This window comes from Ictalurus furcatus, chromosome 12 (assembly GCF_023375685.1).
Source record: "Ictalurus furcatus strain D&B chromosome 12, Billie_1.0, whole genome shotgun sequence".
In the NCBI taxonomy this organism is placed as follows: Eukaryota; Metazoa; Chordata; class Actinopteri; order Siluriformes; family Ictaluridae; genus Ictalurus; species Ictalurus furcatus.
This window is the reverse complement of record NC_071266.1, coordinates 8,058,309-8,076,052: the sequence shown is the minus strand read 5'-3', so window position 1 is coordinate 8,076,052 and position 17,744 is coordinate 8,058,309. Positions and strand designations below refer to the sequence as shown.

Here is a 17,744-nt window from a genome sequence, read left to right as displayed (position 1 = left end):
CAGCAGCACACACATCTTGTAAGGATACCCCTTTGGACAAAGTCCTAGTAGAATGAGCCCTTATGGCCAGAGGCATAGTGAGACCGCGCACCTCATAAGCAATAGCGATTGATTCCACTACCCAATTAGAGATGCGCTGCTTTGACACAGCATCACCTCTACTGTCTCCACCAAAGCAGACCAGCAGCTGCTCCGACTTACGCCAGTGGCCGGAGCAGTGGACATAAGTACAGAGAGCCATTACTGGACACAGCAGGTGCATCCTCTCTTGTTCCAGTGTTCTTGTTCTTGTTCTTGTTCTTGTTCCAGTCTGCATCATCACAGGGTGGGCAGCCGATGTAGGCACTTTAGGAATATAATCCGGGCTAGGATACAGGAAGGCCTTGGCTAATCCTGGGGCAAAGTAAAGGCAGGAAGGGGCAACAGAGAGAGCTTATAGATGTCCTACTCACTTGAGAGATGTCAGGGCCAGCAGAAGAGCTACCTTTAGAGTCAGAAGCTTCTCAGAGGCTGACACTAAGGGCTCAAATGGGGCCCCTGACAAACCTTCCAGGACCACAGAAAGGTCCCAGGAAGGTATGCGTGGCCTGCAGATGGGCCTCAGCCGCCTGACACCACACATGAACCACAAAGTTAGAAGATGTTGCCCCACAGAAGCTCACTCAACAGGGACGTGGCTGGCTGAAATGGCGGCCACGTAAACCCTGATTGTAGAAGGAGCCAACCCCATTGATAAACATCCTTGTAAGAACTCCAGGACTGTAGCTACTGCACAGTTCACTGGGTCTAGCTGACGTTCCTCACACCACAAGACAAAAAGCCACCGCTTGAGTGCATATAATTTCCTTGTGGATGGTGTTCTAGCATTCAACATGGTCTTTACAACCTCAGTTATGAGACCAGAATCTATGAGCTGGTGCCCCTGAGGGGCCAGACCCACATTTTCCATAGTTCCGGCCGAGGGTGATAAATCAGCCCTCCGGCTTGAGACAGTAGATCCCTGTGGATGAGAATCTCCCAAGGAGTGCTGTCTAGCAGGGATATTATCTCCGAGAACCATATTCAAGCTGGCCAATAAGGTGCTACTAGCAGCAGACGTATACAGCCTTGGCAAACTCTCTCTAGAACCTGTGGGAGCAGAGCGATCGGGGGAAAAGCATATAGACGTGACCTCGGCCACATGTGCACCATGGCATCCAGCCCCAATGGTGCAGGAGGAGGGCGAACCACAGAGGGCAGTGTGGTTGTCTCCTCGGAGGTGAACACATCCACTTCCGCTTGTCCGAACCTCCGCCATATGGACTCCACCACTTGTGGATGGATCCTCCAACCTCCGGGCCTCAGCCCCTGCCTCGGCAGGATGTCTGCCCCCACATTCCGGCTGCCTGCAATGTACATTTCACTCACTGTCAACAGCTTTCCCTCTGCCCATAGAAGGATTACTTGCGCCTGCCTGAACAGGGGGCGCGAACATAATCCTCCCTGCTGGTCGATATATTGGACCACTGCTGTGTTGTCTGTCACAACTAACACATGGTGACCTCTCAATTGAGGAAGAAAGAATTTCAGTGCTAGGAATAAGGCCCGCATCTCTAGGCAATTTATATACCACTCCAGATGAGGGCTGCTCCAAAGACCGTGAGCTGGACAGCCATCTAAGACTGCACCCCAGCCCATGAGGGAGGCATTATCATCTTGCAATAAGGAGACACCCCTAGAGTGCTAGAATTAACCAGTCGTCCTGGTAGTTTAGTACACGGATGCCCTGGAGTCACAAAGGAGCCAGATCAGCATCCATGTACTTTGTGAAGGTGCGAGGGGATAAAGCTAGCCCAAAGGGAAGAACCCGATATTGGTATGCATTGTCTCCAAATGCAAACCTCAGGAACTTTCTGTGACTGGGCGATATTCCTGTGGAATTATGCATCTTTCAGATCTATTGTCACAAACCAGTCCTTGAACTGAATTTGTGGCATGATAAGTTTGAGCGTCAGCATCTTGAACCTGTATGTCCAAAGAGTACGGTTCAGATGATGCAGATCTAAAATTGGCTGCATACTCCCATCTTTTTTGCGGACCAGGAAATAATGGCTGCAAAAACTTCCCTCACTTAGGGAACGGGGTACATGTTCTATGGCCCCTTTGTCCAAAAGTGATCTTACTTCCTGTGCTAATGTTGGGCTGTGCTCTGTGCTGACTACTGTGGTGATCACACCTCTGAACTGGGGGGGTCGAGCTCTGAACTGGACCCGGTAACCCTTTTCCATGGTAGACAGAACCCATGGAGACACATTTGGCAGTAGTTTGCACGCTGCCAGATGGTCTATTAGTGAGGTTAGCTTTTCCACATTCTGTTGGAGGGAAAGCATCAGATTTTCATTGCCCTGTGACAGCTCACTGACCAGAGAAAGCTGAAAACTTGGGACAGCCTTGGCTAGGGGAGGCCCTACAGTAGCACTGGGGGCTATCTGCCCTAACAACCTAATGTCCCCTGATACGTCCCTCCGTGGCCCATCAGGACTGTTCCTTCCTTGCGTGCTTTGCTTTTATGATCATTCTTAGATCAGGCCTGTTAGCAGGCTGCAGCTGTGGCTGTCCCCCTGGCTCTCTGCGGGGGGCCACCACACTCGCCTTCTGTGCCTCTCTTGCACTAGTACTGGCCCGGGCTCCACTCATAGATACCCGGGGGAACTTGACACAACGGGGAAGGAACTGGCTGAATGCCGTTGTTTGCTGTTTTCCTTCGCGAAACCTGTCGGCGATGGCATTAACCGTGCGGCCAAACAGGCCGGACGGTTTAACAGGGGCGTCCAGCAAGGAGACATTATCTTTGTCCCCCATCCCTGAGAGCTTGAGCCATAGGTGCCTCTTCATTACAACCAAGCTACTCATTGAATGGTCGATAAGACGGGCCGTTTACTTGGTTGCCTGGAGAGACAAATCTGTGGCACGGCGTAGCTCTGCCACTGCCTAGGGCCCAATTCCCTCCCCAGTATCGAGCTCACTCAGCAGGTCTGCTTGATAGGCCTGCAACACTGCCACTGTATGCAGTGACCCACAAGCAAGACCCACTGCCACATAGGCTTTGCTCACCAACACCGAGGTGGCCTTACATGGCTTGGAAGGCAAAGTCGGCCTCCCTAATATACCTGCCATTGATGGAGAGAGGTGGCTCGCAAGCGCCTCCTCCACCTTCGGCATCGCTAAATAGTCGTGCTGCTCATACCCCATGACGGCTGAGTAATCAGACGTCGCGGAGTTATAAACATGGCTAGTGTATGGTTTTCCCCAGAAGCATGATATCTCATCATGCACTTCTGGAAAAAAAGGGAGTTTTCTGCGGTGTGAGGGAGATTTATATTTATTTTCACTGGAGAGGAAGTGTTCATCCAGCCTGCTACGAGCCATTTCCTCTTCCATGAGCCAGTCTATATTCAGCTTTTCAACTGCCCTAGTAATCACCTCAAGCAGCTCTTTATATGTTTGAGAGCTGCTCTCAGTTTTTGGTGCAATGGCACCCCCTACCGACTCCTCGGAGTCAGTGAAGGTGTTTTGGCTTCCCATAGGGGAAGGAGGAGTCACGACGTGAGCTCCAAAGACAGGCGGAGACCTGGACCCGGAAGACAGAGCAAGAGGTAAAGCGGCGCTCGTCTCCGGCTCCTCTTCCAAATCCATAAGAGATCCCCAGGACCTGGGCCCACCGCTGCCGAGGCAGTGAGGCTCTGAAACCCATCTCCCTTTGGACGAGAAGAGAGCAAGTCACGAGAAGATCGTAAATATCACGATGCTGACAGTCAGCCCCCTCAAGGGCTGCCGTCGCATGCTCCATCCTAAACACTTCACACAGAAAGCGTGTCCGTCTCCTCCCATAATGAAACGGGAGCAAGGCATAACACACTTTCTGAATTCTCTCTCGCTCATTCTTTCTTTCTCTTTTCTTTTCTTTTAAAAAGGGATAGAAAAGTTCAGAGATTTTGAGAAAATATAGAGGAGAAATGAAGCGTCTTTTTGTTACACAAACAACCGACATGCAGTCTCGCTGAAGATAATAAGGCTGACGGCGCGGTATACAGATGCCATATATATATATATATATATATATATATATATATATATATATATATATATATATATATAAACGTGACGCATTTAATTGCCCAGTCACCTGATCATGGCAGGCCTATAAATAGATGCATGATTTTACACAAGTTTCAGATACCGGTCGCGTGCGCAAGGGTGCTCCCATAGTGTTATGCTAAATGCAACGTCAAGGTTCCTTTGAAAGGGAACATGGTTGCATACATGTAACATCCCCTTGTCATCTATTACCATAGGAAAATTATCAAAGAACTTTGAACACAAAAAAGACAGATTATTATCAACCTTCACACATCAGTTGATGGATATAAAAAAGAATACATGCCATTAATCAATTAAGACCTAAATGAGGTATTGGAGTGAATTAAAATGTCAATAATAGTTTTAGGACATAACAACAATAATGAATTTAAGTCCTGCATGTGATACTGGAAAGTTAATCAGTTGATTAGAGTGTTATAATTTAATAATTAATAATGTAAATAATATGTAAATTATGTAAAAAATAACTTCTTGTACAATTCTTCATATCTGTCCTAGCACGTAGTGCATTCAACTTCGTAGTCTTCTCCATTGTAGCATGACATGATTTTCACATAGACACAGTGACTTAGTGGCTATCAAGTCTGCCTCACACCTCACACCTTGGAGGTTCGAATCCCACTTCTATCCTATGTGCATGGAACTAGCACGCTCTCCCATACTCTGGTTTCCTCCCCCAGTCCAAAGACATGCTTTGTAGGCTGATTATCATTTCCAGAATTGTCCAGAATGAGTGTGTGCAATTGTGTCCAGTGATGGATTGTGCAATTGTCTCCTGCCTTGTGCCCCAAGTTCTCTGGGATAGGCTCCAGGCTTCCCATGACCCTGTGTAGGTTAAGTGGTATGGAAAATGGATGGATGGATGATTTTCACGTTTCAATCATGCCCTGTGACTGCTAGTCACAATGCTAAATTGTATTACATAAAATTATGTATATCAATTATATATGTATTATAAATCTAAATTACATATATAATTACCAGGATGCATCTTATTCCCTGGTGTGACGCAAAATCCACTACTCAATACCACATCAGGCAATTTTCAAAAGGTACGATTAAGAGTGGACCTGAACCAACTTTGGCCGGTGTGTGTGTGTGTGTTTGTCTGTGAGCTTGAAGATCAGCCAGCACTTTCCAGATCCCATCTATCAGATCAGAGAGCCAAAGCCAGCCTTAATGCCCATAATTCCCATAATGGCTTAATGGCACTTATTTGCAGCTGTTTAAAGCGGAGTGGTCAGCCATGTTTATCCTAATGGCACACAGAGCACATGTCAGAGACAGAGAGCTAATGGCATAGACAACAAAGGAGGCTTCACGTAGACAGACAAACAATTTAAATGTGTATTCTCATTCAACCAGAGTAAATCAATCTGTTAGTAAAGCCAAGCCTATTTTTTGTGATTGTAATGAAGACTAGGCAAAGCCAATTCTACAGTCAACTGCAGATTGTGAAAGGCTATGCTGGGGAAAGTCATTTTTGTTTCGCTTTAATGAAACATTATGACTTTGTATGAAGTGTACAGTTGTACACAGGTCTATTCTTTTAATCTTATAACTATACCACTCAGAAAGGGATTCCTCCCACAGTCATTCTGTGTAAAATTTTAATAAAATTCTTGCACTGTGGCATACTGAATTCCATCATGACCAGTGATGTGCAAAAGAGCATGTTGAACACGGTGGAAAAACCTCCTAGATACTGTTGTAGACATCTTCCACTGAAGGAAGGTCACTCATTGAGCTATCAGGAGAGCTTTGTTGAAGGACATGAGCTTCCATTCTGTGCATTCTTCATTCCAGAATCAACCATTTCAGCTCAGCCACCGATCTTTTTAAGAATTGATACATCCTTAAATAGTGTAACATTATACACAGATTTATGCTTTATAAAGAGACAGGGCACTAAAATATCCAACCAAATCAGCTCCTATCATTCCCTTGCCTGTCCTCTTCTGTACATGCACTCAACACTCTTCACTCTCAGTTATCAGGTAACATAAAACCCAATAGCAACTGACTTATCACGTAAATCCTCATCTCTATTACAAATAATCTTGGCGAGTCTCTCCAAGCACATCAGTGCACATCACAAGATCTTTTCTGACCTTGAAAATCGAAGCTGAAGAAGAGTCAGAAAATGTTGGCTTAAGACCAAACAAATTAGTAATATGTTGGCTATGTTGGCTACTTCCTGTACAAAACTACAGCCCTGAATCTGTACCTTTTACAATACAGTAAATTTAAAAGAAAGTCTATTACAGACAACTACAGGATTGGTCACAGGCACAGTAATATCCCAAAAGGGTGATATCTAATCTGTTTGTGGACTTTTTGTATTTGAGAGGAAAGTGGATTTAAAGTTAAATATTTAAAAATCCTTAGTTGGATTCTATAGGAGGCTGATCTTTTCACTAGGGAGAATAAAGTAAGTGGGGAAACATGGTCTTTTCAAGATAGTATGTGAAAGAGAGAGAGAGAGATAGAGATAGAGAGGGAGAATACATAGCTGACTGTATTAAAACTTGTTCTTTTATTGACATGAAAGAACCCATTTAGAGGAGGACAGCAGCACAAAGTTCAATGTGAGTGAGACGGATAGAGGAAAATGATAAATGAGATAGACACTCAGAAAAAAATAAATATAATCAAATCCAATGCCAATCAAATGATTAAGAGTATGTCAGAGAAGGACAAAGAGAGTTTTGCAACGGGTTCATACAAAATTGCAGTTAAAGGAATATTCCACCATTTTCCCATCTATTCTCTATCTACTGCGTCTTTGGACATGTTGATAATAAAATGACTCAAGTTCATTTATAATGAAATCAAAGGGCACTTTATCCATTCAACTTCGGGTAGTACTTTATCCTGGTCAGGGTCACGGTGGATCCGGAGCCTATGCTGGGAAAGCTGGGTGCAAGACGGGAATACACCCTGGACTGGATGCCAGATTATCATAGGACACAAACATTTGCAACATTCTTTTACACAGTATTCGGTCCACTTAGTAGCATGTTTTTGGGAGGTTGGAAGAAACCAGAGAACCTGTAGGAAACCCATATGGACACGGAGAGAAAATATCAAACTCTGCACTGATGGTAACACAAGCTTAGGATTGAACAAAATACCCTCAAACTGTGAGGTGTTAATACCAACCACTTTTAGAAAACTAAAAGATCGAAATCTGTACAGTTTCTCTTTCCAGAAATGGGACTATTTTTTGTGTGGGTCTGATTGCATTTGGATACCACAAAACCTTGAAAAGATTATAGCATGATGATGTTCATGTTCATGTCATGTCAGAATTACTGTAATTGCAGATATTCAACTGAAAGTGTTCAAACTTGTAATTAACATTATAAACAAACAATTTCCAAAATAATAATAATAAAAATATATTTCCGCAGTTAAAATATCATAAAGTTTTGGTTAAAATTTAACTTTGTAGGGTAAATTTTTTATTTTACTTTTTAATGTCTAGTATTAACCTCATTATACACATATAGCTTATACAACAGTTAGTTCTAGTCCACTAATTTGATTGGACACATACTTCTCTGTCTTGTCTGTCGCTACATAAAATTCTATTTCTACCAATACTTTGTTACATTGAAATGGTAACTGCACTTACTATTGGCTGTCAGTCAGTCAGCTCTATCCAGCTGTGACTTCCTTAGTCACTATTTTCCTTGACAGAGCAAAAATATCTAAAATATTTGCCCATATTGTGTCTGAAATGTCAGTTACTCAATATTACATAACTCTTGCTTGTGAAATATTGCTTAATTATTCCTTATGATTAAGTTGAAAGACACTATAAACTTTATTTTTGTAATGTAATATGGAAACACTTGATTTCAAAATTAGCACATAAACATATAGACACATGATTGAAAAAATAAAGATAAACTAAAAAATATAGTCACATTACAAAAATGATGACACATATGGCGTACCTAGTTAAGGCTTGTCAATATCGGCTTGTCAATATCGGAAGCATTTGGTGATGACATTTTAAATGTTTATAATGTTTTTATAATTGTAAATCAATAATACACTTGCTCTATACTTATCCACAAGCCATTATTTATTCATTTATTTTTATTTATAAAGGATGTTCATTATAGCACAACAACTAGTTATAACTTATGGAATTATTTATGCATTTATTAAGTAATTGTTTATATCACATTATTAGAGTTTATAAAAATGCTTAGAAGGAATCATTACCAACTTACAAATAATTATAAGCACATAAATAATGATTTATGAATCTGTTCTTAAAGAGTGTTACTATATAGTAGACACCAAAGGTCTGTTTGCATGATTTTAATTAACATTCACCTTGTGAGAAACACCTGGCAGTGATGTACTCTTGGTCTGCTCTAGTGATTTACTGACTAGGCCATTGTACTGAGAGCTTGCATTTGTGATAAAAATGACACTCCTTTTTTAGTCTGCAGGCTCCTTGATCCACTGTCCATCCCAATCTCTGAGCAGAAGAATATGTTTCTCAGCCCGGAATGGCTGCTGACAGAAAATTGGCTTTAATTAAATAGCCGATTGCCTCTTTTATAAGCATCTAAATAAAGCCGGGGGAATTACAGCAGCTGGGCTCTGTACCAGCCTTAGACTTTACAGTGCTATAAAGCATTACAGGTCAGCACTCTACTGTCTCACTGATGAAAGTTTGTTTAGAAAAGTTTGGGGCAGGACTGGGGACAAACTTCTATAGATCTAGCCAATGCTGGGACTGTCGTTCTGCTTGTTGTGGCAAATTTGTTTAGTATTAATGACCAGATTGTTGACGAGGGACAATGTGGTTTTGCTGGGTTTTAATCTGTGCTCCATGTTGCAGCCCTAATAGCCATATTGTCACCGAGGCCTTGTGTTTACTTCTTGGTTTTCCTCTACGTCTGCTCTAGTTCTAATGTCCATGCCCTGAATCACTAGATCATCATTTCCGCTAGTTTGAATTCTCTTATACTGTGAATTCTCTTATTCTCTTATACAGTGTAAATAAATGACTCTTAATTTAATTTATCACATGTGCGCAAGAATTATACTCACATGATGCTAAACTTTACATACATGAAACACAATCAAATAAATGTGATAGGAATTCTTTACATAGTATATCTAAAAGATGATTATCTTTATGTCCAGAAATAATTATTTACTTAATGACTTATACCATGTAAATAAATTACTTTTAATCGAATGAATCAAAACCAAACGACACAATGTTCAAGAATCATATTCACATAACTCTTGCATACATGAATCTAAAAAAATATGAGTGTGATAGGAACAATGTATGCTGTATATACACAAGTACCAATGACTATCTGCTTTTCCAGAAATGGTTATTTACTTAATGACTCATGCAGTGTAAATAAATTACTATTAATTCAGTGAATCAAATACCAATACAGTGTTCAAGAAAGATATATGATTTTAAACTCTAGTGTACATAAATTGTAATCAAATGAGTGTGGTAGTAATACTTTAGACTGTACTATATATATGACAAGGAACAACGATTATCTGAATGTCCAGAAATGATTCATTACTTAATGACTCTTATAGAGTATAAATAAATCAAATCTGATTCACAGAAATGACTCTTCAGACAATGAATCAAATACAAACGACTTAGTGTTTAAGAATCATACTCATGTGACTCTAAACTTTAGCATACATGAATCATAATCAAATGACTAGGAATTATTTTTTACTAAATGAATCAAATAATTTTACACCAAAAAAATAAAATTAGATACACCAGAAAGATACAGGATTCCTGCAATCCTATACAAAATCCCAAAATCCCAGAAATCTGTAGGATGAACACTGTAGGGATGGAAATGACACACAAATGTAGAAAAGAACAGGAGTGGGGAGTTGAAATTGATTCACAGAATAAAGACATGCTCTATCACACCGCATCATTACTGAACCCGAGTCATCATGTAAAGAATTAGCTTTTTATCAGTCATTTGATCTTGAGTCAACTCCTTGAGAGATTTAAGAGTAACAGCATTTCTGCAGGATGTGATTGCTGTAACTGCAAGATGTGATTCCATTTATTGAGTTTCTTATTTCTCCAGTTCCCTAACCCAATTGTTACTCACTGCTTTCTGAATAATGCGTATGCATTTGTCTTTGGTGAACCAGACAGCTTATGATCTGATCTCTACCATCTGCATTCTTGAATAAGCAATTGCAATTGCATCCACCTGCTTCTGGAGCCCATGTATTGTGAGCCACACGGATTTCAGCCTTCAATCAGGTTACTTTGGGGTTTGAAGATAGAAAAGGAGAGAGTGGAGAGGAAGAAGGGAATGTTTGTGGTATAACATCAGGATGTCAGACGAACTGGTATGAACTGGCTAGCAGCACTAAGGCCTCCTGTCTTTTAAGGATAAAAATACATCAATATGAGATTTATTTTTTTTAGAAATGTCCTTCTCTACTTTTCTGACTAAATATATGTCTGTTAATAGACTTACATGTAAAGAGCCTCAAAAAGACCTCCATTGTAATGGTTCATAACATCAGTCATTCTCTGAAAATCACTACTCTACATAACACATCCTAGCACTGCACATTTTACTTCACTTTATGATTCATCACTGCTGCCATGACCCTGATGGCTTTATATATTGTGAGAGTGTGCTAATGTTTACAATTAAATGAATAACTATGAATGCTGTGAATATGACATTGAAGCATAAGCTTAGCCATTAAACTAATTATACAGTGAGAATACAACTGAGGTTAAAGTGGATATATGATACATACATTACATTATACTTGTATTGTATTAATAATTAATGATACTGAAATGGCATGAATTATGTACCATTGAGGTCATAATTTACATATGCCTGTTAATAACTGTAAAAACAATAAAAGGGATCATAAAAAATGCATTTTGTTTTTCATGTACTACTGCCCTGAATAAGCTACTTCACATAACAGATGTTTACATATAGTCCACAAAACACAATAATAACTGAATTCAGACAAATTAACCAGTTCAAAAGTTTACATACAGGTGCATCTCAAAAAGTTTAAATATCGTGGAAAAGTAAATTTTTAATTTTATTTAATTAAAAAAGTGGAACTTTAACATATTCTAGATTCATTACACATAAAGTTAAATATTTCAAGCCTTTATTTGTTTTTATCTTGATGATTACGGCATACAGCTCATGGAAATCAAAAATCCAGTATCTCAAAATATTAGAATAAAGAATTTATAATACAGAAATGTCGACCTTCTGAAATGTATGTTAATTTATGCACTCAATACTTGGTCGGGGCTCCTTTTGCATGAACTACTGCATCAGTGCGGCGTGGCATGGAGGCAATCAGCCTGTGGCACTTTGTTATGGAAGCCCAGATTGCTTTGATAGCAGCCTGTATTGTTGGGTCTGGTGTCTTTCATTTTCCTCTTGACAATTCAGATCAGGTGAGTTGGTTGGCCAATCAAGCACAGTAATACCATGGTCAGCAAACCAGTTTTGGCATTGTGGGCAGGTGCCAAGTCCTGCTGGAAAAGTAAATCAGCATCTCCATAAAGCTCGTCAGCAGATGAAAGTGCTCTAAAATCTCCTGGTAGACGTTGCATTGACTCTTGACTTGAGAAAACACAGTGGACCAACACGAGCAGATGACATGGCACCCAAAATCATCACTGACTGTAGAAAATTCACACTGGACTTCAAGCAACTTGGATTCTGTGCCTCTCCACTCTGCCTCCAGACTCTGAAACCTTGATTTCCAAATGAAATGCAAAATTTACTTTCATCTTCCCCATGATTGTGGTTATGTGTACTGAACCAGACTGAGAGATTAAAGGCTCAGGAAACCTTTGTAGGTGTTTTGAGTTAATTATCTGATTAGAGCTCTTCTCAGGTCGACATTTCTGTATTACTAATGGATTTTTGATTTCCATGAGCTGTAAGTTGTAATCATCAAGATTAAAATAAAATAAAAAGCTTGAAATATTTCACTTTATGTGTAATGAATCTAGAATATATGAAAGTTCCACTTTTTGAATTAAATACCGAAAAAAAAGAACTTATATTCAAATAACTGATATTCCCATTTTTTGAGATGCACCTGTACGCTTGATTCTGAACAATGTGTGTTGTTACTGGGATGATCAGTGATCATCTTTTTTATGTTTTATGATAGTTGTTAATGAATCCCTTGTTTGTTCTGAGCAGTTAAACTGACCACTTTTCTTCAGAAAAATCCTCTAGGTTCTGCACATTATTTGCTTTTCCAGCTTCTTCTGCATTTTTGACCACTTTCTAACAATGGCTATATGGTATTGAGAGCCATCTTTTCACACTTAGGACAAATGACTCATACACAGCTATTACAAAAGGTTCAAATATTCATTGATTCTCAAGAAAGCAACACGATACATTAAGAGCCAGGGGGTGTAAATAGTTTATTCAGGGCAGTACTAAATAAAAAACAAAATGCAATTTTTATGACCCATTTTATTTATTTTTTTTAAATTATTATTATTTAAAATTATTTTTATTACTAACATTTTTTAAAATTATTAACATTTTGCAAATTCTGCAAACCGTAAACTTATGTCCTGAACTGTATGCATTCTTACTGTTGATAGGGACTACAGGTTGGAATATGATTTATTTATAAGTTTGTCTCCACATTCTCCAAAGTTCATGTTTTTTTTTTTTCCATGGGTGGTAGCCTGATAAAAGCTTTTTCACATTTTTTACAAAAATAGTTATGACATTTTTGTGATGGTATATAGCTATGCAACAACTTGATCAAAATGAAACATTCTCCTTGTGAGGAAATCATACTTAGCAAGAATACTTAACTAAATAATAACAGTTCCACATAGTTTTGTTGAAAAATATTTATGTTTTCAGATGTAGAGAAAAAGTATATTATTAGTAGGAAAAAAAATCTTGTTATTATGGCTGTTTTCTAGAAAACAGACATCCCAGACCGCTAGATGTATTCATGTTAATTTTATAACAGTTTGATTTGAACAATCAAGGCTTCTAGTTTTGTTACATATGGCAATAAAGTTGTTTGGTAGGTCATTTCTCTCACTAAACAAATCTCTTCCAATTACTCCAACCCACCTCCAACCCCACCAACTAAATTGCCAAATGTAATCATTTAGTAGTAAAAATGATTTAGAAGTGTAGCACAGGACAGCATAGGTGATAAATCTAAATACTAAATGTGTGTTTGCGTACACATTTCCCAACTTGCATTAACGTCAAATGCAAGGCCGGCACATGTCAGCAATATTAGATTTATTGTTCCATCAATAGCAGTTCATTAGGATTGAATGTGCTTTAAATGTGTAGTTAGAGAGAGAATGGAGGCAAGAGGAGAACCAGTCAGAAAGAGCACTAAATCACATGTGGTTAAACTTCCTGAGTGTGACATTAATTAAGATGCACGTGATGAGTTAAGAAAAAACCTTTAGCTTCTTTATTGAACTGTAATAGCTGGCATGTCTAAAAAATCTCTTCTAATATTCCACACTAAAACACTCTCATAGAATAATTCTGCACTAATTTTAGCTGTTAAAGCTCTACCGATTCCACTTCGGTCCTGTAAACTGTTGTATATTGACATTGCTGAGAGACGGGATATACATAAGTCTCTCAGGTTTATTAACTCCTTATTACACAAACCCACATTATGTGTGATTGAGAGGATTCGGTGGCCTTATCTAATCATCCTTGAGACTTTGAGCAAATTAAGTCAAGGGCAATCATTTCTAACTGAGGAGGCTCTCAGGTGCTATACTCCAAGGTCTCATTTTGATTAATCTGATCTGTTTTGCAAGTTAAACAGGAAATATCATTACTTGCTGTTTAGTTTTAATGCTTTTATTACTGTACCCTTGAAATTTGACTGGCTGATCTTGTGCAAATTGTGTGCACGATTAGCACTTGAGTAATTGAAGAACAAGTTATTTCATATAACTGACTATTCTTCCACAAAATAGAGCAAGAAAACAGCATGTGTGTTCATATACTATAGGTATGCTCTCAAACAATGTACAAGCGCTCAACAGACTGTCTTAAACTGCTGTCCATTAATATACAAAATAAACTCAAACTTTGATCATTCAACATATCAGATTCATGGCATATTGTCACAAGGGTCCCCAGTGTGTCGCAAGCAAACAAGTTTAGGCAAGTGTAGTGGTTTCATAAAATGAATGAATTAATTAGTTAATGTGAGTTGCTGCATTTTTGTTGAGAGCTTGCTTTGTCTCTTCCTGTAATGTCTAACACGGTTGGAGATAGTTAGTCCATTACTACTACTGAACAAACTGTTAACTTGTTGAAGGTTTAAACAAGAAAACAGTTGTCACAGCATTTTAAACCTTTTTTAATATCTTCATCATGCCTTTGCCGGGCGAGCTAACGGTAATGAATTTACCTCAGCCTGTTAACACTGTCCACATTAAATTACTCTGGTCCCTTTAAGATCTTTGTGTTTATGATGACATCGACGGTCACATGACAATGCCAACATGGCGGATGTAGTTTGTCTGGGATTGTAGTGATACTACATACACATACTAATTAATATGTATTGTTTCAACGGCTGTGCAGTAGGTACTGCATCGAATACAGTACATACATGTCACAGTACACGATTTCGGATGCAGCCTTTGTGTAGTCCTTCTGTACTGATTATTAATACTTACAGTGCATCCGGAAAGTATTCACAGCGCTTCACTTTTTCCACATTCTGTTATGTTACAGCCTTATTCAAAAATGGATTAAATTCATTATTTTCCCCAAAATTCTACAAATAATACCCCATAATGACAATGTGAAAGAAGTTTGTTTGATTTTTTATTAAAAATAAAAAACAAAAAAAGCACATGTACATAAGTATTCACAGCCTTTGCCATGACACTCAAAATTGAGCACAGGTGCATCCTGTTTCCACTGATCATCCTTGAGATGTTTCTACAACTTGACTGGAGTCCACCTGTGGTAAATTCAGTTGATTGGACATGATTTGGAAAGGCATACACCTGTCTATATAAGGTCCCACAGTTAACAATGCATGTCAGAGCACAAACCAAGCCATGAAGTCCAAGGAATTGTCTGTAGACCTCCGAGATAGGATTGTATCGAGGCACAGATCCGGGGAAGGGTACAGAAACATTTCTGCAGCACAGAAGGTCCCAATGAACACAGTGGCCTCCATCATCCGTAAATGGAAGAAGTTTGGAACCACTAGGACTCTTCCTAGAGCTGGCCACCTGGCCAAACTGAGCAATTGGGGGAGAAAGGCCTTAGTCAGGGAGGTGACCAAAAACCCGATGGTCACTCTGACAGAGCTCCAGCGTGTCTCTGTGGAGAGAGGAGAACATTCCAGAAGAACAACCATCTCTGCAGCACTCCACCAATCAGGCCTATACGGTAGAGTGGCCAGACAGAAGCCACTCCTCAGTAAAATTCACATGACAGCCCACCTGGAGTTTTTGGCCTGAATAACAAGTGTCATGTCTGGAGGAAACCAGGCACCAGTCATCACCTGGCCAATACCCTCCCTACAGTGAAGCATGATGGTGGCAGCATCATGCTGTGGGGATGTTTTTCAGTGGCAGGAACTGGGAGACTAGTTAGGATCGAGGGAAAGATGAATGCAGCAATGTACAGAGACATCCTTGATGAAAACCTGCTCCAGAGCGCTCTGGACCTCAGACTGGGGTGAAGGTTCATCTTCCAACAGGACAACGACCCTAAGCACACAGCCAAGATAACAAATGAGTGACTACAGGACAACTCTGTGAATGTCCTTGGGTGGCCCAGCCATAGTCCAGACTTGAACCCGAATGAACATCTCTGGAGAGATCTGAAAATGGCTGTTCACCGACGTTCCCCATCCAACCTGATGGAGCTTGAGAGGTCCTGCAAAGAAGAATGGGAGAAACTGCCCAAAAATAGGTGTGCCAAGCTTGTAGCATCATACTCAAAAAGACTTGAGGCTGTAATTGGTGCCAAAGGTGCTTCGACAAAGTATTGAGCAAAGGCTGTGAATACTTATGTACATGTGCTTTTTTTTGTTTTTTATTTTTAATAAATTTGCAAAGATTTCAAACAAACTTCTTTCACGTTGTCATTATGGGGTATTGTTTGTAGAATTTTGAGGAAAATAATGAATTTAATCCATTTTGGAATAAGGCTGTAACATAACAAAATGTTCAAAAAAGTGAAGTGCTATGAATACTTTCCGTATGCACTGTATTTATAATCAAGAGTTTGATGAACTAGAGCATGTGACCTGGTTGTAGTCTGTGAGGCTGATGGGTAATGTAGTTTAAGGCAGGCGACCGTGTGACATAATGAGAATAGTTTTTATTAGAACAAAGAGAAATTGAGTGGACATTTTTAATTATTTTATGCAAATTTGATTGTTTCAAATAATTCTTAGATACTATGACAAACAGATTGTACCAGAAGTGTTTTTATTTATTTATTTATTTATTTTACATGGCCCACCTGCCTACAAATTTGACTAAACCTGACATATTTTGACAGAAATAAATATGTGCTGAGAAAATCATCTGAGCCATTTGGGGAAGATTTCTCCACCATCAGAACAAAATGAACACCATAAAGTATATATGCCATGTTAGAACATATTAGAGAACTTACTTGGCACTCTGTTGATGGCTTTGAGAGGTCGCAGAACTCTGACTGTCCTGATGGCCGTTAAATTGATGTTCTGAAGGTCCAGAGAGTATTCCACAACCCTGAAGAGAAAAACAGATTCACGATACAATAACAATACAAACCCCTTAACCCTCAGCTGCTCAGTTGTATAAATATTAGATCAAATGTAAGTCACTCTGGATAAGGGTGTCTGCCAAATGCTATAAATGTCAAACACATATCAAGAGCATAAACAACTACAGTTTGTAGTCATCAGACATGAATTAGCTATCACAATAAGCATAAGCTACCAGATGTATTCAACATGTACTGTACATACTGTCTCACTTTATTTTAAACACATGTACACCTGCTCATTCATGCAGTTAGCCAATCAGCCAATCATGTGATTGCAGCACAATGCATAAAATCATGTAGATACAGGCCAAAAGCATCAGTTAATGCTCACATCAAATATCAGAATGGGGGGAAAATGTGATAGTGACTTTGACCATGACATGGTTGTTTGTTGCCACACAGACTGTTTTGAGTATTTCATAAATAGCTGGTCTTTTGGGATTCTCATGTACAAAAATGTTTACACAGAATGGTGCAGAAAAAATAAAATAAATAAACATTTAGTGGCAGTTGTTATGAGGAGAAACAAGTTGTTGATGAGAGAGGTCAGAATGGCCAGACTTACAGAGTTACTGTAACTCAAATAACCACTCTTCACAACCATGATGAGCAGAAAAGCATCTCAGAATGCGCAACATGTTGATGCCAAGAACAGGAATCTACAGCTACACTAGGGCACAGGCTCACCGAAACTGTACAGCTGGAGGTTGAAAAAAGACTAGGAGATATTTAGGTACCAAAGAAAAATAATAAACAGCATAT

The 17,744-nt window shown here is 39.4% G+C and overlaps 1 protein-coding gene across 1 annotated transcript in view; it reads right to left on the bottom strand.

Moving 5' to 3' along the window:
* LOC128615915 (voltage-dependent T-type calcium channel subunit alpha-1I-like) overlaps positions 1-17,744 on the bottom strand; it is a 144,173-nt gene that overhangs the window by 105,205 nt on the left and 21,224 nt on the right. Inside the window, exon 3 of the mRNA XM_053638313.1 lies at positions 16,848-16,945. Within this exon, the coding sequence (XP_053494288.1) occupies positions 16,848-16,945 (98 nt within the window). The remainder of the gene's footprint in view (positions 1-16,847; positions 16,946-17,744) is intronic.